Genomic DNA, 25,167 nt, shown 5'->3' with positions numbered 1-25,167 from the left:
TCCATCTAGGAAGGAGGAAAATAAAAATCATATCGAGATACAATGTAAAATGCTGTAACACACGACGGACGCCTCGTGTCACGTTTCATTTGAATTATTTCTTTCATTTCCGTTTCTTTGGAAGCCACTCTCACTGCTCGCATTTCTACAGTCGAGAGGAATCTATCGCTGATGAAGCCAATTATTTGCAGTGAAAGTGTCAAATGGCCTTCAAATTTACTTCTCACGATTTGACACACATTTTCATTATTTTTTTCACTAAGGCCATGTTCGATTTGCTTCGTCTTTTCAGTTTTTCTTCGTTATTTGATCCATCAGAAGATGCTGATTGCTAATGCAGCGGTGTCGAACTCAATCGAGGCTGATAATCAATTTTCAAAAATGAAAGTTAACCTCATCAAATAGCTTATAAAATTGCAATAGTTTATGTGTACACCAGAATTAAAAACAATAGAATTTCATACAACCAGAAGTCCAAGCTAATTTGCAAACTCAAACGTTTTGCAATTCTGCTTATCAGGTTGAATTGTTAATTAACATTTATTGTAATGGTTAATCTAGATGCGTTCTAACGATAGCGTAAAGAGAAAACTACACTTCAAAGGAGTTAGTTCGTAGAACTTATATTAAAGTTTATTTCCTTCAAAACATATCCAATTCCATACAGTTGGAAAATTAAATAAAGAATATTAAATGAAAACGCCTCTCACTGCCCGCCTTCGATGACCACCTCAACGTTCGCTTTGCGATAGAAAGCGCCCTCCGACACATACCGTTTCAATGTATCGCACACGAAGCTGTCCAGCGTGGTCGACTCCGAAAGCTTCTTTATCACATCGTACTTGTACTGCGTCACATTCACGTCGACGTCCAACGAACGATTCAGCAGTATCTCCCCGAAACAGGCCGTATTCTGGAAGAAAAGCTGACCCCAACGATAGTCCACGATGACAGACAACAGTCTCAGCGCGGCCATCTTTATGTCCGGGAAGGGAACCTTGAACAGCTCCTGTACCATTTCCAAGTCCTCGCGCTCCGTCATGGTTTCGTACCATTTTTGGGTGATGCTTCTACGAGTTTTGGGAAGGGATTTGTTATTAGAAATCGCCATACAATAGAGCTATCCCATTTTACTTACGAGATCCGATTATCGATTGGTTCACTTTCCACGGAGAACAGATTTATGAGACAGTCAATAAAACGAACTTTGAACGCTTCCGTGGTGGTATGCAAAATGTTCGGCAACTCCTTCAAAACGGCGTCCATTTTATGTCTCTGATGTTCGCTCAGAAATATTTTTCCTTCATTCGTTTTACCCACAATGCCTGCATAGGTGATAAGAGAAACGTAATGAACTGTCGATCGACTAGATCATGAAACTACGGTGTAAAGCCAAACAAACATACCCAAGCACTCGTAAGCAACCGCCATCAGCATCGGATCTCCAGTGGCCGCCTTGTCGAAGATAAAGTCGAGTGCTTCGGGATAACGCGAAAGAAACAATGCCGGTTGCACCAAGGCTGCGTTTGCATAAAACTTCAATGCATTGGGCAGCACGAAACGGACGTACGGGTTGACTTCGACGGTAACGAAGTTTACGTATACCTTCCGAAACAGATCCACCGACTCGACATAGGCGAACCCTTCCTGTGTGGCCAGCAGCTGCGTGAGAATGGGAAGCACACTGGTCTGCAGCAGAACGTCATCCGTGTCCAAATCTGCCAATGCACGTTTTAGGGTGGGATCAGCCGCGCTGAGCAAGTCCGGTCGTTTCTCGAGGATGGTGCAGACTACCTCATACACCCGGCAGCGGATCGTTTCATTGCATTCGAGCACTTTCTGCAGTTGCTCTTGCACACCGACCTCCGTGAAGACCCCGGGCAATGTTTTGATCAGCATATCTAACAATGTTTTGACGAATACTTCCTTCATCGGTAGGCAGTGCTGAATAAGCAGCTGTATATTGTTTAGCGACAATCCTACCGACTCGTCCACCATGGTGGCGGCACCACGCAAACCGAACTGCTTGACGTTGTTCTTCGGATGGGTCAGACATCGTTCAATGAACTGATCGACCACGATGGACCCATTCGGAAAGAACTCTAGTGCTTTGTCGTAGATGATTCTGGCCGCAATGTTGAACTGATCGCTGCAATCAGTTGAAATCAAAGAACGTAAGGGTTCATGTTTTTGGTTAGGAGTAGGTATTTCGTCGCACAAACTTACTTGCTTGCATCAGCGAGAAATTGGAACAAACTTGCCGACCGCAGCATTACTTCGTAAACCTCCTGGTCAACATCGGCAAGTTTGCTCTCCAACAGATCCAAGCTGTTGGTGCGTGTTTCTTTTATCACTAGATTTCGCATCAAACTTTCCAACTGATTTACATCCATGATGAATAGCGATACGACCAGGGCACTAAAACAAATTGTTTTAATTTACCGGCGCAGTAAACAACTTGTTTACTTTTTTAGTCAAAACGCTTCATTTGCGGTCAGTTGTCAAATAACGATGACATCCAAAAATTAAGCGTTTTTCGTATCATTTCGCCAACTGAGGTGAATTTAGCTAACATCAAACTGTTTGTCTTTTCATTTTAGGGGCCTATTGGTCAAGTTGGACAAGCAACTAAAAAGTTATTTAGTATTTTAGTCGTACTGATTTTACCACATTATTGTCGTCGGATTCAAGGTTTCTATATACTTATGCTAACCTTCTTTAGAGTATATAATAACCTTGGATAGGTCTGTCAAAAACACGCCAACGTAAACAATTCATAAACTTTTGTGACTCAGATGCGTCTACTGATAACAACATATGTTAGCATCTGTGCATCGTAATCTGCTGAGAACAAGTGATTAATTCCAAGTTGTTATTTCATAAATAAGCTATCAATATGATACACAGTTTATTTATCGTCAACAGCAGCGGGTAAGTTGCCTGGAGTGCTGTGACACGTGTGCCGACGATTGTACAAACTAACTGTATCACCACAGGGACGTCTTTTTGGAGAAACACTGGCGCAGTGTCGTGTCTCGGACCTGTGTTTCGTACTTTCTCGATGTTCATCGTGAATCTCCCAACGTAAGTACGCGTAGATGCCAGTTCTTAAAGTATCCTGCATCGTAAAGCATCCCATTTCTACACACTTTCCAGGATGTGCCGCCGGTGATATCAACCCCGCACCATTATCTCGTTTCAATCCAGCGGAACGGAATCTCACTCGTTGCAGCCTGTAAGCAGGAATTTCCACCACTTTTTGTGATCGAGTTTTTGCACCGCGTTGTGGACACGTTTGAGGATTACTTTTCTGAGTGCAACGAAAATGTAATTAAGGAAAACTACGTCATCGTGTACGAACTGTTGGACGAAATGCTTGACAACGGGTTCCCGTTGGCGACGGAGTGCAATATTCTGAAGGAACTGATCAAACCACCCAACATTCTACGGACAATTGCCAACTCTGTGACAGGAAAATCCAAGTATGAAGCAGCGAGTAATACTAATTCATTGAAGCAAACTAATTACCTGTTTACTCTTCAGTATCAGTGGCACACTTCCTTCGGGGCAACTATCGGCCATCCCTTGGCGACGAACCGGCGTAAAGTACACCAACAACGAAGCTTATTTCGATGTAGTCGAAGAGGTGGATGCTATCATCGACAAGAATGGGCAGACGATTTTTGCCGAAATTCAAGGATATGTAAGTTTTATCGGAAACGATACACGGTGAGAGCTCCTGCAGTTAATGTTACATTCCTTCTGTCCCTATAGATCGATTGCTGCATAAAGCTGAGCGGTATGCCCGACCTTTCACTCTCCTTCATGAATCCGCGCTTGTTCGACGATGTGTCGTTCCATCCGTGCGTTCGCTTTAAGCGCTGGGAATCGGAGCGGATTCTCTCGTTCATTCCACCGGACGGAAACTTCCGGCTGATGTCGTACCACGTTGGCACACAGAGCATCGTAGCCATTCCAATCTATGTGCGTCACAATTTGGTGCTAAAATCGGGAGAACAGTCCCGGCTGGACATTACCGTTGGGCCAAAAACTACTATGGGCCGTACCGTGGAGGGTAAATTTCACAAAAAAAATGGTCTTGAGTGAAATAAGAAAGATAACACGTTTTGTTTTATTCTTACAGCCGTTAAGCTAGACATCTGCATGCCAAAAGCCGTAACCAATTGTTCCTTGGTAGTAAACCAGGGAAAGTACACGTACGATACTGTTAATAAGGTGCTTCACTGGGATATCGGTAGAATCGACGCGGCCAAACTACCCAATATCCGTGGAACGGTGAGAATGATGGAGATATGGGTTGAATGTACCTTAATTTTAATTATTCAATGTTTCTTTCTTTTCAGGTTTCTGTCGCTGCTACTAACTCAACCCTGGAAACAACCATTGATAGGTAACAGTCCAAATTTATTCCACCAAATTAGATGGATTACTTACCGCATCAATTTCCATCTCTTATCTTATCTAGAGTACACTTCACCATCTCCCAGATGGCGGTTTCGGGATTGAAAGTAAATCGGCTGGATATGTACGGCGAAAAGTACAAACCCTTCAAAGGGGTCAAGTACGTGACGAAGGCGGGAAAATTCCAGATTCGTATGTAAACCTCTATTTAATTAGCCTTGCGTCAACTATAGAACAAAGTGGCTATGCCTTAAAATATATAAAAAGCAAATAACAATATACTCCATCGGATAAGATTGGCAACGAAATGTTTAGAGTTTATTCTCTTCCGATTATTTTCAATTGAGAAATTTAACATCACTGTGACGATTTGCTGTGGCTGTCGAAGTCGATTGTCGTGTGCACCGAAACAAGAAAAATCGATAAGCCAATTTCGGTGCAACGAAAATAAAAAAAAATCTGCAAACCTGCAACCCACTTGCTCATGTTTGTTGTAGATTGTTAAGATACTTCAAATTGGGAAACTGATACGATGATGCGTTGAAGCTTGCGTCCTCGTGCTGTGGCGTGTACGAAGGGAACAGCTGGCTTCCCCTAGTGGCACCCGCCGCCGGGTGATGGTGATGGTGATGATGGTGATGCTGCAGTTGCGAGACAACGGGAGAAAAAATGGAACTCAGCGTTGAGAAGGACACCGAATATGGTGCATTGGGTTTATCCAAACCGAATCCAACCCCACTTCCGGCCGGCGGTATGACACTGGGTTGGTACAACTCATCGACTTTACAGCCACCGGCACCACCGCCGGAAGAAGCGCTCCTTTCGTTTCGACGAAACTTTGCCCGACGGTTCTGGAACCACACCTTGATGGGGGAGCAACCAAAAAACCGTTAGGTGGAAAACCCTTTCTCCTTGATAGGGGTAAAATCTTACCTGCACTCTAGCCTCACTCAGGCCAACTTTATTCGCTAGCTCCTCGCGTACGAACGCATCGGGGTAGTGGGTTTTTTCAAAGATTTTCTCCAGCGCCGTCAGTTGATTCGTGCTGAACGTAGTACGGTTTCGTCTGGGCTTTTTCTGGGACGAAGAATTTATCTTCATACGTTTGTCGGATAGATTCTGTTCGGCATCTGGGTCTGTTAATTAATTTGTATAGAGAAAACATATATCATTAAAATTAAATTAATAAATTAAATTGCACACTAGACAAAAATCAAAATCTATTACGTTTTGAGCAAATTTCCTTATTAATTAGTTAAATTATAGAAACCCATAAAACAATACGACAGTATATTCTTAATAATCAGATACAAATTAATAACATCCACAATGAATAAAAAAAAGCTTCGTTATAATCACTTAATTGGCGGTTTAAGCCGGGCGTTAAATTACAGAATTAATCCTTCGACGAAAGTACCACTTCACGTCGTATTAAGAAAGAACACTCGAGGATTAACGCTTCAATTAAGATAATTACCCGAACGCACTTAATTGCCTGAAAACAAACAATCTCTGATCCATCCAAACATCCTTATTCGACGAACACGTCACTCGCCGTGCGTACAAACATCATGCGCACGCCGTAACACCGAAATACCACGATCTCGATCGTGCCCCGGCATGACGAGCAGGTGACACGATATAGTTGTGAAAAGCCAGAAGCACAACATGATAAACAAACATAATCGTGCCTAATCCCCTGCGTTCACCAAGAACCCAGGCGGTTGCCGCACGATGATTGATGAGTTTTTAACGGATAGCTTTCGTGACGGTTGAACTACGATCAGGGTTTCCCGTTCATATCATTCACACATCCAGCGAGTAGAGGGCACACGACGACCCATTAGCGGTTTTTATGCCTTCGTTTATGTGGCGTTTTGGATAATTTGTTCCATCGCAGATTTAATTCAACACATTTGCCAAAGGCTTCTACCAGTGCGAGCGCGATCGCACGGGAAATTGGGCGGAAAAATAGGCTCAATACAATGCCATGTTAAAACAAGATTGTTGTATTGATGCTGAAAATGTTGATTTCATCAAACGAAATGGAGGGAATTATTTGAAGATTTTGGTTAATTTACTTGAACATGTGGCTTCAAACATTCTTTCCCGATTTCGGCGCATTTTCAAGCCACACTAAATGCATACCACCCAATCATCTTCCCTGTAACCGATCCTCCTATCGTTGCCGATCGTCACAAGGCGAAAAGGGGTAGTAAACGGTAGAGGATTGGGACTCGCTGGTGCCGCATCTGCAACCGACAAACAGAAAGGGCTTGCTGGTGACTCCTTGGGCTGAGCGGAAGCAGTTGGTAAGTGATACACACGACTTAATCCCAACAAATCAGATCATTTTACAACTCACTAAACCGTAAACAAGGCATTTTTTTTAAAGAGTTCCAAGAGATCCCTCTTATTTACGCGACCTCCGGCTCCGATTATTTTTCCACATGGCACGCACCATGCGATGACACGGGTAGCCGTCATTAGGGGGCACACACTTGTCCCGCCGGTGGGTCTGTCCCTTTTCGGGAGGTCGCGTAACGTCTCGGTTGCGGTTCGGTTCAAACGTTTTTCACCGCGAATGGAAGGGTTTATTGTGCGAACGAAGTGCAGCGACGAAACAAAAACGAAACAACCGTGCCAAGCGCCAGAGATCAGGGCAGAACAGGGCAGGCTGACGATCGTGCGCATGCATCATATGATGGATGCGAAAAATAGTTCGAGTTCCCTGCGAACGGTTTGGGTGGTGTTGTCTTGCGGTGGGGGCAGACATGTGGCAAGTATATGGGAACAACTGCACGGCTGGAAGCAATCTGGTGCGGGAGTTAATGAGCGGCCAACGGACCGCAAAAGGAGTAGCACTTTGATGGACGGGTGCGTACTTCTTTTCCGAAGAGTGATGAGATTTCATCTGCCGCCAAGGTTTAATTTTTGCAAACTCGTGTAGCGTTCAACGGACACTTTATTCCATTTTCAAACATTGTCCTAAAGTGAAACTAATTCCAAAAAATGCTGGGATGAGGAATTTGTAGAACAAAACAAAACTGTCGATTGGTTTTGAACACTGTTCAACAAAAATTCAGATAAAATCCCTAACTGCATTGAAATGAAAACCAGTTGGAAGGAAAACACCTACCGCAGCCTGTGACATCTAAGGACAACTGGTGCACGCTTGTTTTCCATCCTGTGACAATCATTTCACTTCCGCTTTTCTTTTTCCCTTCATAAAAAAGGTATCGACTTTTTTAAGCGACCGATCATCGTATGTCACACGATCCCCATATCCCGATTCGGCTTTCTTCCTGGAACGGAAGAAGGGTTTTCCTTTTCCTCCATTCCGAAAGGCGGTAATTTTTCCGTTGCTCGTTCGCCTTGTTTTCCATCGTTTCCAGCAATCCTTTTCAGCCCGCCCAAGGATTGAACACGCCACCAGATGGGAGCAAAGTAAGAAAACAACAAATTAACGAACATTCCGTTTGTGCGAGCGGAAATGTTACTCAAAGGGTGTACGAGTCGAAGAGACAGCGCGCATGAGGCAGGACAACAGGCGGTTGAAATCGGTGCTACACAACGACAGGTCCTAACGTTTCCTGGACATATTTGCGTGATAGGTACATGGTACGCATACGTCGAGAGGCTCGCGTAACAACTTTATCGAGATGAGTTCGTTCGTTATGTTAACTGAGGTATTCGGTAGTAACCTGTACATTAGCAAAGAAACATTTTTTTTATTAAAAAGAAATGTAATGTTGAGTCTGTTGTGTTTATGCCTTAAGGTATTTTCTGCGTAAAGTAATTTTAATATCAATATAAAACCTCAGGCAAATGCGGATCGGTGAGTTGTTTTTATAATAATTAATAATAATTATATCATCCTCAAACATTTTTAAAATTTCCGCTTTTCATTCCTTTCTCTAAAACGCTAGTACAACCATTGTCATGAAACATGATTGTGAAAAAGTTGGTCCATTTCTAAGTTACTTATTTTCCCCGAAAGTGCTTATTAATTGCCGAATCCGTACACAGCCATGTAAATGCATTCGAAAGCACTTTCGAGCTGCAAGTAATTGGGTGCAGGTTTTGTCCACCAAACTTCTCGCGACAATCATCCATGGAAAACACGACGCACCATAGTAGGCAGTTTTTTTGTTCAGTAATGTTTTCTTCCGCTTCGCGCCGTCCAACCACGACATCCACCGTATGATGAAAGGTTGCTACCCGCGCGCCCCAAACTGTCACCCGCAGCATCCGCGCGTATCGACCGTACGACGGCGTACGATTTTTTCACTTTCCCGCTTTTCCCGCGAGCCATTCCACTCTTCCACGGAACGGGTCGCGGGTTATAATATTATGGCTGAATTATTTTTGGAACAATCAATCCCAATTACGGCGGAAGCCTGTTGAAATGTCCTCATCTGCTACTGTTGCTACTGCTGCTGCTGCTACTGCTACGGCTGTCTTCCTCCTACCCTCCCATAGATGCTCCCCCTGGCCGACGACACGCGCGTGACACGACGCCCAAGGTGCACGAGAAACGAATGGTGAATGGTGACACAGACGACGATGATCGGTTCATATCCATTTCAAAGGAAAAGATAAATTTTTACTCTCGTTGTTTTTTTTAGGGTTGAGTTAAAAAAAATGCTAAGAATACCTAAAGGGTAAAAGTACGTACGATCGCGATCGTGAAAGGCACGACAAGGGATAGAGTAAAGTTATATTAATATTACATTAAATCACACTGGCATAACATGAAAGATCTGGAGGCATTGTGTAAACATAGAAAATTACAATTTGGCGCTACTACGGTAGAAAGTTAAAGAAAGCAATCTTAAGAATAAGACTCCGAAATGATCACCCTCGCGGAATGGAGCGCACCGAAAAGAAATGCGTTTTGAAATCGTTTGAAATTTAATAATGTTACAGCACTCCCCTCTTACAGATGGCCGAAGATTTGGGATTCCTGCCTGAAATCACTTCCTAGAAACGGTTGTAAATGAGTTTAAAATTATTACACAAACCGTTCCTTCGACGGTCGCTTCCGCGTGCGACACCGTCGTAGGTGATCGGTTTTCGGAAGCCGTTTTACGAATCCATCACTTCCGTGGATAGGCTCGAGAAACGGTGCGTTTCTTTTGGGTAACATTTTGAAACAAATCTGCAGAATACCTCTAGCGAAGGGCAGTTAGAAACGAAGATTTGGGGGAGCCAAACAGCCATTAGAAAACTGAACCCATTCACTAATAACCCCACCCGAATGGGTGGCGAATATGACTCGTTCCGTTCCGGCCATCCCACCCAGCAGCCTTCCCATTTTGTCCCGTGTCAACTTTCGCGCAGTTCGGAGATATTAAAATTTCATCACCAACATTGGAAACAAACCACCTATGCCATGGTCGAACCGGGATGTATGGGACGGTTCTCTACGGTAGCCTTTTTCACTCGAGCGAAAATTAACGTGTCATGCTCAATTAGTAGACGTCCTGTCGTTTGCTACAAGTCGTCTACACTGACGCTACCAGGACGACCTAAATCAGTTCCCGCCTGCGTAGTTGGTCGCACTACTCCGATGTTTTACGTCTAGGGTGTGCATCATTTTTGCCTCGCTGTTTATGGTGTCTTAGAAGACCTGTGCTTTACATATCGGATCCGATCTTCCGTTTGTCATATGCGTGACGCACAAAGTGAGAGTTTTATGGTTGTTTGTACTTTTCGCATTGCCAGCTAGTATTATTTAGTCGCATTTATGATTTTTCGGTTTTGAAAGGTTTATCGTTCATTAAATTTGGAGGAAGGTTTTAGTTTACGATACACGAAAATTGAACGTACCGCATAACACACTGAGCGATGATCAACGGATAACACCCGGAGGATATAACGAAATCCATCTCAAACAGCGGGCTCCTCAAATATCATCTCAAACAGCGACCTAATATTACTCGGCGAATATAACAGTAACTGTCAATAAATGAAACAATGGAAACGATCTAAATCTTTAGTATTCGATACAGATGGACGCACCAAACTTCTTCTTCTTCTTTAATGGCCCGCTCAAATGGACGATAGACGTACCAAATTAGTGATATGAAATATGGGATTTGATCATCTAACGTACAAACAAATCCAAAAATAGCTATTGAAAGATCTAACACTATACAATTATCCTAATAGATTATGTTCTAAAATCAGACAAAAAATGTTAATTACATGCAATAGCCACTCGATTCAAGGGGGTCTTTCAACAAAATGTTTAACAAATTTGACATCCTGTGGAAAAGTATATTTGGGGGTTTTTTTGAGAAATTTGATTTTGCACATCAAAATCATTTTTGTCTAAAAAAAAGGCACGCTTAATTGTTTACCCATTCTACTCAAAAGATTTCCAAAGAAGATTTAAATTGAATTAAAAATGATATTAGCTGCAAGACTGTTTAGAATTCTATTCTTGATAAAGGGAAGGTTCTATTAAAAGGGTATGTCTGCGCGTCCTTGTACCTTTGTATCAATATTCAATTGTAACATTACGTATTTGCTAAGCTGCTTGGAAAAAAGTTATGAAAATCTTCCAAAAGAGCCGTCAATCGTTTTCTAATGAATAAAAATTCATATCGTTTTTGTTTCATTTCTATGTAAAGTGAGATCTGGAATGAGTTGAAACTTCGGGTGTGTTGGTTTAAAACACAAAAGGGTGCAATTTCTCATGATTGTGGGATAGAATCTTGTTGGGATATATTTATCCGTTTTTTTCTAATCTCATGATAGTTACGATAGCGTCTCCTTAATGTTTTTTCACGGCTGACCGATTTAAATTTTTGGGAAAAAAACAATTTCAACTACTTGATATTAGAAAAATATAAACCAATAATGTACCAATCGAGAACACTTGTACACGATCGTGGAGGTTTTGAATTTGACTAACACTCTTAGTATTTACAGAGTACTTGCCCAAACAGAAGATTATATATTACACACTATAAGTTACAGTTTGTAAGACTCATTTTCAGCCAGGTAAACAATAGGAAACGATACGTAAACCGGGCTGGACTACATACATTATTATGTACAGTTTGTGTTTTTATAAAAATATTTTAAATTCGCTAAACGGAACAAAACCATGCTGATTGCTTGTATACAAATCCAGAATAATTTACAATTTATGTAAATATAAAAATATGAACTCGTATTGGTACACTTACCTCCAGAGCCAGTAGATGAATTTAAACCCGAAGAATCCGACGGCAGCCTCGGGTTTCTGGGGCACGGACTGCGCTTACTATTTAGCTGCAACAGGTTGGTCACCAAAAACCGATCCTTCACACCATGGTTATCGGATTTCTTCTCCAAAACACCAACATTATTTGAACTACTATTGCCACTAGCCAGATCGCCTTGAATGGACAAACTGCCGAATCCGAGCTCCACGTTGCTACCGCTGTAAGTGATCGGCGGTCGATTAGAACTGTTTATCACCGACCGATTGAGACTTCCAAACTGCGTTGCGGTTTGGCCATAATCCCGGGAAACTTCGGAGATCTCCGGCGATCCACTACCGTACACTACCGGACCATCACCGTGCGACGCTACAGTTCTATTGCTGGCTGTTGTATTTTCCGACGGATTATTATTGGCGACTGGCAGATTCGGTTGAGCGTGTGCCGAGGGAAAGTACCAGTAGTTTCCACCACCGCCGACGCCGGTTGACTTATCGGGCAAGGATTGCTGAGCGGTTTGAGCCGTCGAGGGACTGTACAGTAAACTGCTGCAACCACCAAAATCACCATAAACCGTCGATCCTCCCACCGTCGGCGGCGTTGCTGACACTGAATGATCATAGCAATCCATGTTTGAAAACACGTCGTCGACGATATGTTTTGTGTTTGATTTAATTAAGCTTTTTCCACAGCTGCCACAATGCCGGGACAACTAACCACACAACCGAAAGATCACATCGTTCACTATTCCCGCCACACTACTCGTCATCACGCCATCGTCAAACGCTCAAAGTGGCGTGTGTAATTGGCGCGGGACGCGAAAACATTAATAACTTAATTATTTAATTTTCAAAAAGTTAAGCCGCCGCAGACAACAACACTCACACGCCGCGTTCTAAATGTTGTTTAGCGTGTAGCTCAGTCACCAAACCTACGCTTACTAATTATGCGCTCCACGATCACATTTTCGCCGCTGGATGAGCGCATCTCTTCACCCGATACGTCCCATCCTGTTCTGGAGCAAGGAAACGCTTCGCGGTCACGTCCGTTCGCTTCAATGCTCTTGCGATAATTAAGATCAAATGTTTTACTTTCCCGTTCCACCTTATATCCTGTAGGAGCAAAATGGCTGGTTTAACTTGCCGAGTAATGGGCGTGGCTAATCCTGTGCAACCGTGTGACGTCATGGCCAACTGGCATTTTAACACTCAATGGACCGAGCAATGCAAAACGTCTCATTTTCCAAAAAAAAAAAAATTTGGGCCAAGCGTTGCTTTCTTGGCAGTTTAGTTGTATGCAATTATCACAGAAATTTTAACGAAAATGATTTTGAAGTTTTCTATCACAAAGTTTTGTACCTGATTAGCATATTGATGAACTGTATGAATGGGAAAGAAAACACATTTTTTTAATTTCTTTTCTTTGCAAAAACACACAAAGTGAGAATTTAAAATATGAAAAGAAAAAGTAGTACAAAAAGAACAACAGTAACACAATTTATGTAAGCTGTTTGATTTTGCTTTATTTTTTTATTGACTCAAGTGGAAAGGATTGGGAAGATTTTTTTATTTTTTCATAGTACCGTGAAATGTGTTCTAAAGAGGAATAAATGTTCATGTTTCTAGCTAGTGGAAATATAGGGATTAATGGATAACATCGAAAATTTTGAATTCCAGCCTTCCTTTCAACCATCGTTGTCTAAGTTTGCTTGCTTTAGATTAACATTTCCAATTGGTGTCTGATTGATATGACTGCGTCACGATTGACCATTTATGATAAACCTTTCATTATACCTCTGAATTTGATTTTAATTATTACTATGTTTTGATTTTCATTAGAATGGAATAACACTTTTAAAGACCCAAAGCATCTCTCACCATAAACATACACATAATAAGTAAAAATATTAACCACGCCACTCTTAAAGTTGCGGTTTTGATTTAACTGAAACATTCAAACAAAAACAAAACAATGTAAAAATTATTACGCTAAAAAGGATCAAAATTTTACACTATCTTTTAAAAAGTCCACGTTCACCAAGCTTTAACAAATATTTTTAGCATTATAAGCTGCACTATCTAAACCCAATAAACACTTCTATCGTGAATGATTATTAATTCTAATTAAGTGTATCCATATAAGCAATAATAGGAATTTTATATAATTTTCTACTCTCCGTTGTTTTTTGTGTGACTGACTGATCAATGTTTGAATTTGCACGGTTGCATAGGATTGAATTTTGCAAAATTCTGTTAACTTTATTTTAAATAGCCGAGAAAATGGTGAATATTTCAATTCATGTTTCTTATTCAACAACAATTAGAGATTAGAATAGATCGTCTAATAGAATATTAACGGCGGGAATTACATTATCCAACATGTAAGGCTGAGGATTGATCAGACATATATATACCGATTTTAAACACTTTCTATAGTTAAAGATTACACTTGTACTTAATAGATACATCAACAATAAAACAGATGCCTATGGCGGCACATCAATAGTATTTGAAATCTAGCTAAGCACACACATTCGTAGCTTATCGCTGGCTCCACTTAAAACTAATGACTTTGACTTGCATATAGGAATGGTTTTGTAAACTTTCATTTTCATTGGCTTAGCGAACTTTTGTAGACCAGGCCGTATGGACAACGTTGCGACTATTTAGTTATATTTGGGTATGATCAATCCTTGCATCATGTCAAAGCTGTTGCCATCAGGATGCACGGACACCGTTTCGCCAGAGGGTTGTTTCTTAACAACTAGAAAGCCATAATCGTCAATTCCTACGATGGTGCCTTGCAAGGACTCACCGGATGGTCCAATCATGCTTATCTCGGCATCCTGGTGCAGCCACAGTCGACAATACTCCTCCTGAAGACTCGTTACACCCTCGCGCTGTACCCGGTCATATAGTTCTTCCAATTTGTTGAAAATTAAAGCAAATGTTTTTTCATAGGAAAGCAACGGTAGTGTTGTTGAGTGCTTGGTATTGTACTGTGTAATTATATCGTTTACGCATATGGTTGGTTTACTATTGTTCAAGTTAAGCCCAACCCCTACATTCATAATGGCGGTGGTTGCATCGACTTGAGTGTTGGAAATGCTGCCACCGACCTTCGACGAGCCGTAGGCGTAAATGTCGTTAGGCCACTTCAATCCGAGGTCCAGTTTCTGAAATAAACCACAAAACACAGTATTGTACATTATTTATCACAGGATTTGTAACAGTTCCCACTGTTTCTTTTTTATCGACGATTTTCAAAAGATATCACTTTTTAAAATGAAAAAACTTTTATTTTTACTGTAAAAGAATATGAATATTTGAATTTTAAGTGTTTATTATTTCATAAACAATTTAACTACATTTTAAATTTCAAACACTTCACTTGGAACTAAGTTTAACCGGAGCAACTCCGAACTTGTGGGTGCAGATTGTGGTAAACACTAGAGGTGCTCGAGATTCGAGAGCAACTTTAACAGTGATGGGGAAACTGAATCCCTGCAGGGATTCGAATCTTTCGATTCAAATCCATTCTAAGATCCGGATCTTCAAATCCGAATCCCAATCCGTCAGGCGTGCTTCCAAACTTGCCGATTTGTTACTTTAACAATTATACAATCAATGATCATGGAAAATCTATTCACATAAGAAAACGGGCACAGTTATTTTTGTATATAACACTGTCTTAAGAAGATTATCAATTTTGAGTGATAGTTTTGTTCAGAATCCGGTACAAATGGTTCAGTCCTGGTGTTAGAAAGTGTTCTAACATGTGCAAAGGAATGTGAAAAAATAAGAAATTTAATAGGAATTTCGGAAGCGGAAAAAACCAAAAAATTAGTCTTTATTACGGTTCCTATTTGCACAAAATCCCTGATTGCGCCCAAACATGCCCTATTTATCCTTTTCTGGCCCCGATGGCCGACGCCAAGAGTCATCGATTCTACCGATCAGCCGACCCGTCAGCTGATCGATGAAGTTCCCTTTCTTATCTATTTTGATCGGGCTGTCTGTGCTTAGCCGAATTGGCAGCTGGCGTTAGAATCACAACTGTTTCTAACACCTGGTCTGAACCATTGTCATTCCGTGGGCTATATGAGTTTGGTTGGGTTGAACAACTCGGATAATCGACATTCTACTGTATTTCTTTGGAATTACTTTGGTTGCAGTAATTTTTCTAGAGCCTAACTTGCAAATCGCGCAAAAAACTCAATCTATGTCCAATCAACCATTCTACGTAGCGTTCGATTTGAGTAAACTGAAGTCAATTACATTGTCTCTAGATCGACTCGATATGTGGCCAATTTGACTAAAATCTTTGTGAGTCGATTGAAATAGTTTGGGATCAAGTCGGAATCGAATCAAATCAAGTCCCAAACAAATCAAATATGATTCGAATCCTAATGGAGTCAAATCTTTAGAATCCGTCTAGAGATCGAGTCTTCGAATCTTCCGAATCCCGATTGGCACAACACTACAACTTTGACAGTGAAAAAATTCATTGATTTTTTCGGAACCTATCTCGAGTGTCCAGAGCGACCAGAACGACGACAAACAAATTCCGCATTTTATTCGGAGCCCTCGGATACCTGCGGAATTGGTCACAACCCGGCCCGTTTCCGCGCACCCGTACCTGCTGGGTACGGTGGTGGTGCGTTTTGTTAGAGACCAAATCCTTCCGTTCGCGCTGGACAGTGGCCGGTGGTGGTTGAGGTGGTGGTAGGCAAAACGAGCTTCTTCTTGGCTGCGGAATCCTTGCTGCGGTGCGCGAAAGGATAGTGCAGAGGACATTGCAGGGTTTCTTTCTGCTCGTTTTGCCCTCCCGAAGGTAAGGTGCCTTTCTCGAAGGTACCTTCCCTTGAACCCCAAAAAGTTTCATCCATTTGCTTCAACCCAATCCTAGTGTGCGATGGCAGTCGAACAATTGCGAACCAACAACCCGACCATCATCATCATTGCTGTGCGAAAGATTGCTGTGATGATGACGATGATGACGAGTGTGCTAGGGAGATGAAGTGCTCATCCTGCCACATTTACCAAAGTAAAGAACACGGGTGTCGGCGGTGTAGAGGGGTGGCCAAAACGGGCGATAAAAAATCACGGATGTCCAGTGCCCTACCGCTGGAACCGTGCGCAGCAGGACGATTGCATTTCATTGGACGAATTTGGTGGCCCGAGCGACTACCGGGCTACGGGCTCGCTTCGATCGCAGCATTCCGCTAGCAGCAACAGCAGCAACCATCATGATGGCCAACAACAATTCCTGTGAAGCAAAGGCGGCTGCGAGCGCGACCACCAGCTCCACCCAGGGTGGTGAGGGTGGTCCGGGAGGTGATGATGGGAGTGACGTCAGTGGCGGTAGTGATAGCAGTGAGGTAAACATCCGCCGAGGGCTCGATGTGATACAGAGCATGATCGATATATCGGCCGATCGGCTCGAGGGACTGCGGACGCAGTGCGCCACCAGCGCCGAGCTCACCCAACAGGAAATCCGCACGCTCGAGACAAAGCTGGTGAAACTGTTCTCTGATCTGCTGATTACGAAATCCAAACTTCCCGAGCGGCTACCGGCACGTGGGCTCCCCGCAACAGGAAACGAACTCAAGCAATGGCTCAGAGTTGTAGGTGAGTACACCTTTAGCATATGAGAAAAGTGTTCCTATTAACTACACGGTGTTTTGTTTACTTTCTTGTTTGTGGCTCAGGTCTGAGCTGTGCATCACTCAAAGCTGTGATACAACAGGTCAGCACGCTGGAGGGACTGCTGGAAAAGGACGAGAAGGAACTGCGAACAATCATGGGCAACAATGTGTACGTTCGGGAGGAGGAAATCAAGCGGCTGACGCGCGCCTGCGGCAATCTTCGGCGGTGCCGGGAGCAGCTCGAACCTCCAGCCGCCGACGGTAGCGGCCGTAAGGGCATGGACCCGCCGGACCTGTTCTGGGACTCGTGGGATCGTCAACCGGCCTGCCATCGGACTTCGCCACGCGTCAACCGATCGCTGGCTGGCAGCAAGTGCACGAACAAGCAGAGCACTAGCAGCGGCGTAAGCTACCAGCAGCGACACAATAATGGCCCCACCGGCGGACAAGGGTCAGATGCTATGCATCACCAGCATCACCATCATCAGCTGCCGACCACTTCCACTAGCCCGCAATCGGAGGAATCGGTGCCACAAATGCAACACCAGCAGCAACCGCACCACCACCACCACCATCACCACCATCAGCAGCAGCATGACTCGCTCCTGAATCCACATCATACGATCTCCCCGGATGAAGCGTCGACGAGCGGCTGCACGCCGTCTCCTTCGCCACCGAACTCGCCCTCCAACGTGCTGCTGCACAACAACAAGCAGAACCGCAAAGGAGGCTTTCCCACGACACCACCTCCGAAGCGGAAACATCAGACTGCGTTGCTCTCCACATCCGCCTCTTCCTGTTCCACCGCGGCTTCGACGGCGGCGGCCGCTGCGGCAGCTGCAGTGGTTCCGGCGTCGTCAACAACAGGTGGCGGAGCGGTGGTGTCCACCAGCACGACGACGTCCTCCACACCGGGCGGAGTGGTGGACGCTACCACGGCGCTTACCAAATCGAAATCCCACGAGTCCCAGTTCGTTGCCCAACAGCAGGGCGGATTGAGTGCGGCTAGCGGTGGACATGTGGCATCAAACGTGGTAGGCGGTGCCCACAACAATAACAACAACAATGGCCATTCCAATGGCGGCAACAACAACAGCAGTGGCCACAATAACAACAACAGCATTAATCACATCAACAACAACATTCCATCGACGGTCGTGTCGCTCGGTCCGGACGGTCCACCGTCCCTGACGACCACGGCCTCCCCCAACCTGCCGACGAGCGGAGGCGGAGCAAGTGGCACGTTCGTGTCGCATCAGCAGCAGCGTCTGCTGGCGAATGGGAGTGCCTCGAACCGGCTGGTAGGCACCTTTTCCCGCACTCGGCTCCACACGGAACCGACGGTCACGAGCAGTGGCAGCAGTAGTGTGAGCACCAGTGCGTCCGGTGGCATTGACCAGCACCATCTGCTGCAGGGCCAGGGCCCTCCCGGTCATCATTATTATCATCACGGGCAGCAGCACCAGGCAGGCAACACCAGCTCGGAGCTGGGAGGAGGAGAGTACGGAGGCATTGACCCGGGCATACCGCCACACCCGGCAACCGTTCCACCAAAGTCACCGTGCACACCGATCATCACGCGCGGCATGGGCCACATGATACAGCATCGGTTTACGAAAAAGTTCAAGGTCACCAAGAGCACCTGCGACCTGTGCCTCAAGCAGATGTACATCTGCTTCAAGTGCACCGAGTGTAAGTTCCGCTGCCACAAGGACTGCAAGTCGAGCGTGCCACCGTCATGCGGCCTGCCGCAGGAGTTTGTGGATGAGTTTAAGAAGTCGCTCCAGTCGGACACGCTCTGCCCAAGCGTTTCACCCAACATTGGCCGGGGCGGTGGTGGCGGCGGTGGCAATCCTCTCATGTACGGCGGAGGCGTTCGCGGTGGTGGCGAGATGAAGCCGGGCATGCCACGGGGACCGATGCATGCGATCCATGCGTGTGGTGGCGGACCGGACAGCAGCTCGGCCGGGTCGAGCTGCAACAGTTCGTCACCCTCGAGCCCCGCACTGCTGTCACTTCCGCCGCAAACACCCGCCACGTCCAAGCATTCGCAGTTCAACTTCCCGGAGGTGGGGAGTGGAGGGGCCCCTGGTGGCGCCGGTGGATCGATGATGACTTCAACGTCTTCGATCGTTACCGGTGGTTCGATGGCAACGAGCGGTGGAAGCGATCGTAGTGGTAGCGGCGGAGTCACACTCGAAACACATCCCATCGCGGGTGGTGGCAATGCATCCAGCGGGCTTGGCAGCCTTGGCAGCAACAGTCACACCTCCACCGCCGTCGATGTGCCGAGGCTGCAGTTCCCAGATAATCAAGCGGAGCACAACGTGCCCGGTGGTGGGGAGGACAAGACAGGCTCGGCTAGTGCTACCAGTACCGACTCGTCCTCCGACCGGACGCCGATACGACTCGATTCAACCGAGGAGCGCGATCACGAGAGCAGCTGGCCCCGGCAGAACTCGCTCTCGCTCAAGGAGTGGGACATCCCGTACGACGATCTGCACCTGAAGGAGAAGATCGGCAACGGGCGCTTCGGCACGGTGCATCGGGCCCTCTGGCACGGGGACGTGGCCGTGAAGCTGCTGAAGGAGGACTACGTGGCGGACGAGAGCACACTCGAGGCGTTCAAACTCGAGGTGGCCACGTTCAAGAAGACGCGACACGAGAACGTGGTCCTGTTCATGGGCGCCTGCATGAAGCCGCCCCGGCTGGCCATCGTCACCTCGCTGTGCAAGGGCAACACGCTCTACACGCACATCCACCTGCGAAAGGACAAGTTCAACCTGAACCGAACGACGCTGGTGGCGCAGCAGATCTCGCAGGGCATGGGCTACCTGCACGCGCGCGGCATCGTGCACAAGGACCTGAAGACGAAGAACATCTTCCTCGAGAACGGCAAGGTGATCATCACCGACTTCGGGCTGTTCAGCGCCACCAAGCTGCTGTACTGCGAGCTCGGGCTCGGCATTCCGGGCGGCTGGCTGTGCTACCTAGCGCCAGAACTGATGCGCAACCTCACGCCGTACCGGCCGGTCGAGGGCGATCTGCCATTCTCGCGGGCCTCCGACATCTACGCGTTCGGCACCGTCTGGTACGAGCTGCTGTGCGGCGAGTTTCCCTTCAAGTCGCAGCCGGCCGAATCGATCATCTGGCAGGTGGGCCGAGGCATGAAGCAAACGCTCGCCAATCTGCAGGCATCGCGCGACGTCAAGGACATCCTGATCCAGTGCTGGAGCTACCACTCGGACGATAGGCCCGACTTTGCCAAACTGCTGTCCAATCTCGAGCGGTTGCCCAAGAAACGGCTTGCCCGGTCACCCTCGCACCCGGTACAGTTGTCCCGGTCGGCTGAATCGGTCTTCTAAAGCGAAAACAAACCCCGCCACCCCCTTGGCACCCCCATTCCATCAACAACAGCAGCGGCAGATAGAAAGAGTTGAACCCTTGCAAATAGTCACTTCATTCGTTGCGGGAGGAAGAAAACGACACCTTTTGCCCCAAAGCAAGCGGCATTGATTGTTTGACTGCATCGGACGATAAGTGGAGGAGCAGGCACGTTGAGATTATACAGATAAAAATAAATAAATATAGGCTATATAGGACGGACAGTGTATGGGTTAAGTTAGCCAGTGTTAAGAACGCAGCGAAAGCCAGAAGGAGAGAAACATGATTCGAACACTTTAGGGACGAGAGCGACCGGTGCGGAGCAGGAGTCTTCGACCAGAGTCAACGGAAAGGAACGGAATGTGAAACGGAGGAGGACGAACGCCACGAACAGCAAGAGAACAAATTAATCACATCATTGGATCAGAATTGTAATCTAAATAGCTTCAAAGTTGAATAAAGTGTGACAAAAATTACAAATCCAGCCCATGCGAGTGTATCTTTTTGCAAGAAGTTAAAAACCCATTAGCAGAACGAAGCATCCAATGTATCTGAATTTCTTCTGCAGGATTGAACAATTTACGAAAATGTAAAACTCAAGTTTTCTTCCGCAACACATGGAAATTTCGAGTCGGAGAAAATATATCAATATGCTCCGGTGCAATTATGCAATTTCTAAAGGCATTAACGCTTAGTTCATTTAAGTGTTAATTAAAGAAAATAATTGGTACCCGGATCCCGGATTGATCCTAATTTGGAGATAACTTCTTCCTCAAAATACGAGAATATACTTTTTTTGTTTTAGAGATGCATATTCTCATGCAGTCGAAAGATAATCCTGGATAACGTAGAAAGTAGATTTTTTATCAAAATTATAACCCAGAGAGGTTTTTTTTAATTGGGTTTCTGACTGTCATTGAACCTTGGCGATGCCGGTATGCAAAATTACTCAAGTTCGACTGTGGTTCATATTTTCCAGTGGGAAATTAAATATAGTATTTTTGGGTTTATAACACTTTTTGGGTAACTGCACTTACCTCATAACCTGGTAGAGATAACAAGGCCGTTACGATCGATACCGCTACTAAATGCTGCACCATCGATAACCGCTGCCCCAGTGGACTATTCATGGGAATGTGCAGTTGTAGGGAAAACATCGCACATCCGGGAGGACTCAACCACTGTTGACAACGATAAGAAAACGGTAAGGTAAAATACATCTACAGTTTAAACTCCGGCAGTCCGACACATACCTGGTTGTTATTACGTCCCTTTCCTTTAGTTTGATAGCGCGATATGACCATAAAGCCGTGGGCTAGGGTCAAGTTGGACACGATCAGCATCGAGCTGGTCATGATTGGTGCGTAGATGCCAATGCGTCCGATTTGGTTTGTCGTTAGGTTCTGAGAAAGAAAAAAAAATTAGTATGCGAAACGAATTTCTTCCTCGTCGAAGGCCCACCTCAAAATATTCCACGGTGGAGAAATCTTCCGGACAGTGAAATATCATCACTGGCAGATGCGTTTCTGTCGCCGGTCCAGGAGTGGACTCACTTTTACCACAAAACTGTAAAGTTAGGTCGGTCGTTTGGATAACATTTGGGCGCACCATAGTGTCCTTCAGTGCACCCAATACGTCCACCTTGGCCTAGGGAAGGAAAGAAACCGGGAACGTTTATTGCTTGCCCTCGATACTCCGTCGTTTGTGGGCGTTTACGCTTTACCTCATGTTTGCCCAAAAAGAATGCATTTTTGTAAGTAATGGAATCGCCCATTTCGGTGGTTTTATCACGCAATTTCAATCCGATACGACTGCCAAGCAGATCGCTCAGTATTTCATACCGCAGTTGGTTGGAGTTCTGCAGTGAACTATCAGCCCCATCGATGGTCGTTTGAAACTGGGAAGGATCCAGCTCCAGATGAATCTGAAAGGGAAATAAAATGGTAAAAAGTTGTGTCTTTTGGAGATTTCTTCGTTCCAAGATTGTTCACCTGTGAAAATATGGCTCGACCTCCGGTACTACGATTGTGCGCTTCCAAAATGCTGGGCGTATTCCATGTTTCCTCCTGCGCGAGTATTTCCACTGTCAATGAATGTGGCTTGCCGGACAAATCTATGGCATCGACGTAGCTATGGAAACAGAAAAAGTGAACGTTGATCAGATGATTTGTAAGAACTGAATGGATCGATGTTTGACTTACGAAACGGGCATCAAGGTGGCAGTTTCTTCCGATTCCAGTGAAAATTGCTTTTTGGCTGGTGAAAGCTGGTAGCAGAAAATGTGGTGCAGCATCTTTATTTGCTTCCATCTACGGTAGGAAAAGCTTACCAGCTCACGTTCTCGTATCTGAAAAGAGGGACAAATCGATAAAATCTCATTTGAAGGATGCTCCAAACCTTACAATAGGTACACACCTCTGCCGTTTTCGAATCGGGAAGTATACTGTCCAGTAAATCCGAACACAAGCTGAACACAATTCCACCGTGCAGGAAATAGTCCAGCAAAACCTTCCGAACGCCCACATCGAGCGTCCCGGCGACGATGATGAGTACGGTGCTCTGCTGCCAGTTGCCTGCCATCGCCTGCGCCGTCGTTATCGGATAGATTGTGTAAGTATTCGGTTCCAGCAGATTGTTCAAGGTGGCAATGACGTACTCCATCGTGGAGCTACTATCGGAATGAACTAGAATGTTCGGTGGTTTCGTTGCGACGCCGGCGGGCATATTGACGAGCCGTAGCCGACTGGACGGGAACGAACTTTTCCTCAACGATCGGGCCGTTTTCGGTTTCACTACGGGTGAGTCTCCCTTCTGCGTGACCACAGGTTTTTGTACTGCTGGGATAGTCTTGGGTTTTTCCGGTGATGTAACGGGAGGATTCTTGTGCGTTCCATTGGAAACTACATTCATTACAATCGGTGGCGCTTCTGTCGGTGTATCATTTTTGGCTACTTGTGCAACAACCGATTGAGCTACATCAAGCTTGTTAGGTACATTTTGCACAACTGGGGATGTTGTATTTGTTTCAGTTTTAATGTCTTCCGGAACAGGACTATCATTTGGTGTTGGAGCTTTATCCAAATAATCCACAGTGGATGCAATCCCGTCGGTTAGATCCAATTGGGACCTATTGCGGGAGGTGCTCCCACTGGTCAGAACATCCGCTTTGCTTTGACTAGACTTTACAGTGCCATCGACCATGTCGAGGGAAATCTGTTTGGGTAAGGAAAAAAGCCTTAGTCGTGAAATAATACAGTTGGAATCAAGTTTAACCCACCTTAATATCGTTGGAAGCGATGATATCCGGTTGAATGCCAGATATTGGGACTTGAATCGGATCGGGATCTTTATCGGGAAGAATTTTAAACAGCGATGAGAGCCATGCGTCGGTGGTAAATGTTTGTTCAGTAACGGTTGGGAACGATTCGACCAAGTCTTTCGATTCTTCAAAAGGTTTGGGCTCGTCATATGTTTCCACACCTGCAATGAATTAGCACAAAGAAATGATCATTTCCAATATTCATCGATCATAGAGTTCCAAACGTCGTCCACCTACTTTCTAAATGAATCAGTTTCAAACGGCCAGCGTTCATAAGATACCGATTTTGGCCAAAGGTTGCTACGAATAGTTGAAACAGGTGTGCTGTATCCGTTTCCAGTAGCACTTGCAATCCCCGAGTAGAACGATTCCAGGCCAAAAAGCGTCCGAATCTTGTTAGCATAATCGAATCGACAGAATCCTCTGGGGTCTGCTCGAACGATTGTTCTAACGTAACAAGCAGATGTACGGTGTCGTTTTTCTGATTCACACTCTGCCAATCGCAGGAAGCGCCAGTCACCTGCAGGGATTTGATCGTTTCCGGAACGCTGATCCAGCTTGAGAGAGATTTCCGTTGGACTGGATACAGAAGACAACCACGCTGTTCCGGACCATACCAGATGCAGGTGGTCACGTTGGTACAAGGCGACGCATCGGGAGAACCAGCTGCCCAATTACCTGATAGGGAAAGCGGTTAAGCAGTTGTGAAAACCCGAATCAAGAGTGTTGGTGCAGCTTAAATTAATGACAGCAGGCAGAATACAATTTAGTAAATTATTACCACCATTGGATGTTGTGTAAAAGCTGACAGCGTAGCGATCGGTCAGTATTTTCCTGAGATTATTTTTTATAACTCTAAACTTCGACGAGGTGCGGATGGTCATAGCGAGATACATGAGTGTAAACAGCATAGTGCACGGGGATGATTTAATCGACAGAGGCCAACGAGAATGGATGGAAAAAGCCTACTGGCCGGAGGTGGTTAGCGAAGGGGGCACCGTTATTTTATGGAAACATGCGTGAAGTATTATATTGCCTGGGTAAAATCTGTATTACTGAAGCGGGTAAAGCACGAGTCACGGATTCACGTTTAAATACTAGTGGATTTTTGGAATCGCTCCTACCACTGGTACACTTGTTCACGCAATATCGATGGCGATTAGGGTTTGTTTACATTTTTG

General features: G+C 45.2%; 5 protein-coding genes across 6 annotated transcripts; 2 read left to right on the top strand and 3 right to left on the bottom strand.

Annotated features, from left to right (window-relative positions):
* Positions 1–613: 613 nt before the first annotated feature.
* LOC131259113 (26S proteasome non-ATPase regulatory subunit 5) lies at positions 614–2,432 on the bottom strand. The gene is made up of 4 exons (XM_058260537.1): positions 2,227–2,432; positions 1,407–2,149; positions 1,139–1,325; positions 614–1,070 (listed from the first exon to the last, which is right to left on the bottom strand). Exons 1-4 carry the CDS (start codon positions 2,391–2,393, stop codon positions 707–709), a joined length of 1,461 nt encoding a protein of 486 aa, XP_058116520.1. The 5' UTR covers positions 2,394–2,432; the 3' UTR covers positions 614–706.
* A 362-nt stretch (positions 2,433–2,794) lies between these two features.
* LOC131259115 (AP-3 complex subunit mu-1) lies at positions 2,795–4,721 on the top strand. 2 transcript variants are annotated; one of them, XM_058260538.1, is made up of 8 exons: positions 2,795–2,931; positions 2,997–3,084; positions 3,157–3,482; positions 3,544–3,703; positions 3,775–4,075; positions 4,145–4,296; positions 4,365–4,411; positions 4,487–4,721. In XM_058260538.1, exons 1-8 carry the CDS (start codon positions 2,897–2,899, stop codon positions 4,620–4,622), a joined length of 1,245 nt encoding a protein of 414 aa, XP_058116521.1. In that variant the 5' UTR covers positions 2,795–2,896; the 3' UTR covers positions 4,623–4,721. The 2 variants fall into 2 exon arrangements, with proteins under 2 accessions (XP_058116521.1, XP_058116522.1); XM_058260539.1 differs by lacking the exon at positions 4,365–4,411 and having other exon boundaries at positions 4,145–4,348; positions 4,489–4,721.
* A 183-nt stretch (positions 4,722–4,904) lies between these two features.
* On the bottom strand, positions 4,905–12,267 carry LOC131258781 (homeobox protein Hox-D1-like). Its single transcript, XM_058260163.1, has 3 exons — positions 11,622–12,267; positions 5,356–5,558; positions 4,905–5,285 (listed from the first exon to the last, which is right to left on the bottom strand). Exons 1-3 carry the CDS (start codon positions 12,265–12,267, stop codon positions 4,905–4,907), a joined length of 1,230 nt encoding a protein of 409 aa, XP_058116146.1.
* Positions 12,268–13,160: 893 nt separating this feature from the next.
* LOC131259110 (biotin--protein ligase) lies at positions 13,161–24,897 on the bottom strand. The gene is made up of 11 exons (XM_058260534.1): positions 24,771–24,897; positions 24,224–24,664; positions 23,945–24,147; positions 23,083–23,880; positions 22,869–23,014; positions 22,659–22,797; positions 22,391–22,591; positions 22,129–22,314; positions 21,921–22,070; positions 21,705–21,848; positions 13,161–14,811 (listed from the first exon to the last, which is right to left on the bottom strand). Exons 1-11 carry the CDS (start codon positions 24,895–24,897, stop codon positions 14,302–14,304), a joined length of 3,045 nt encoding a protein of 1,014 aa, XP_058116517.1. The 3' UTR covers positions 13,161–14,301.
* LOC131259109 (kinase suppressor of Ras 1) lies at positions 16,165–21,141 on the top strand. Its single transcript, XM_058260533.1, has 2 exons — positions 16,165–17,266; positions 17,347–21,141. Exons 1-2 carry the CDS (start codon positions 16,885–16,887, stop codon positions 20,646–20,648), a joined length of 3,684 nt encoding a protein of 1,227 aa, XP_058116516.1. The 5' UTR covers positions 16,165–16,884; the 3' UTR covers positions 20,649–21,141.
* Positions 24,898–25,167: the final 270 nt, after the last annotated feature.

Source organism: Anopheles coustani, chromosome 3 (genome assembly GCF_943734705.1).
Source record: "Anopheles coustani chromosome 3, idAnoCousDA_361_x.2, whole genome shotgun sequence".
NCBI classification, from domain to species: Eukaryota; Metazoa; Arthropoda; class Insecta; order Diptera; family Culicidae; genus Anopheles; species Anopheles coustani.
The sequence above is the reverse complement of the archived record's forward strand: the minus strand, read 5'-3'. Positions and strand labels throughout refer to the sequence as shown.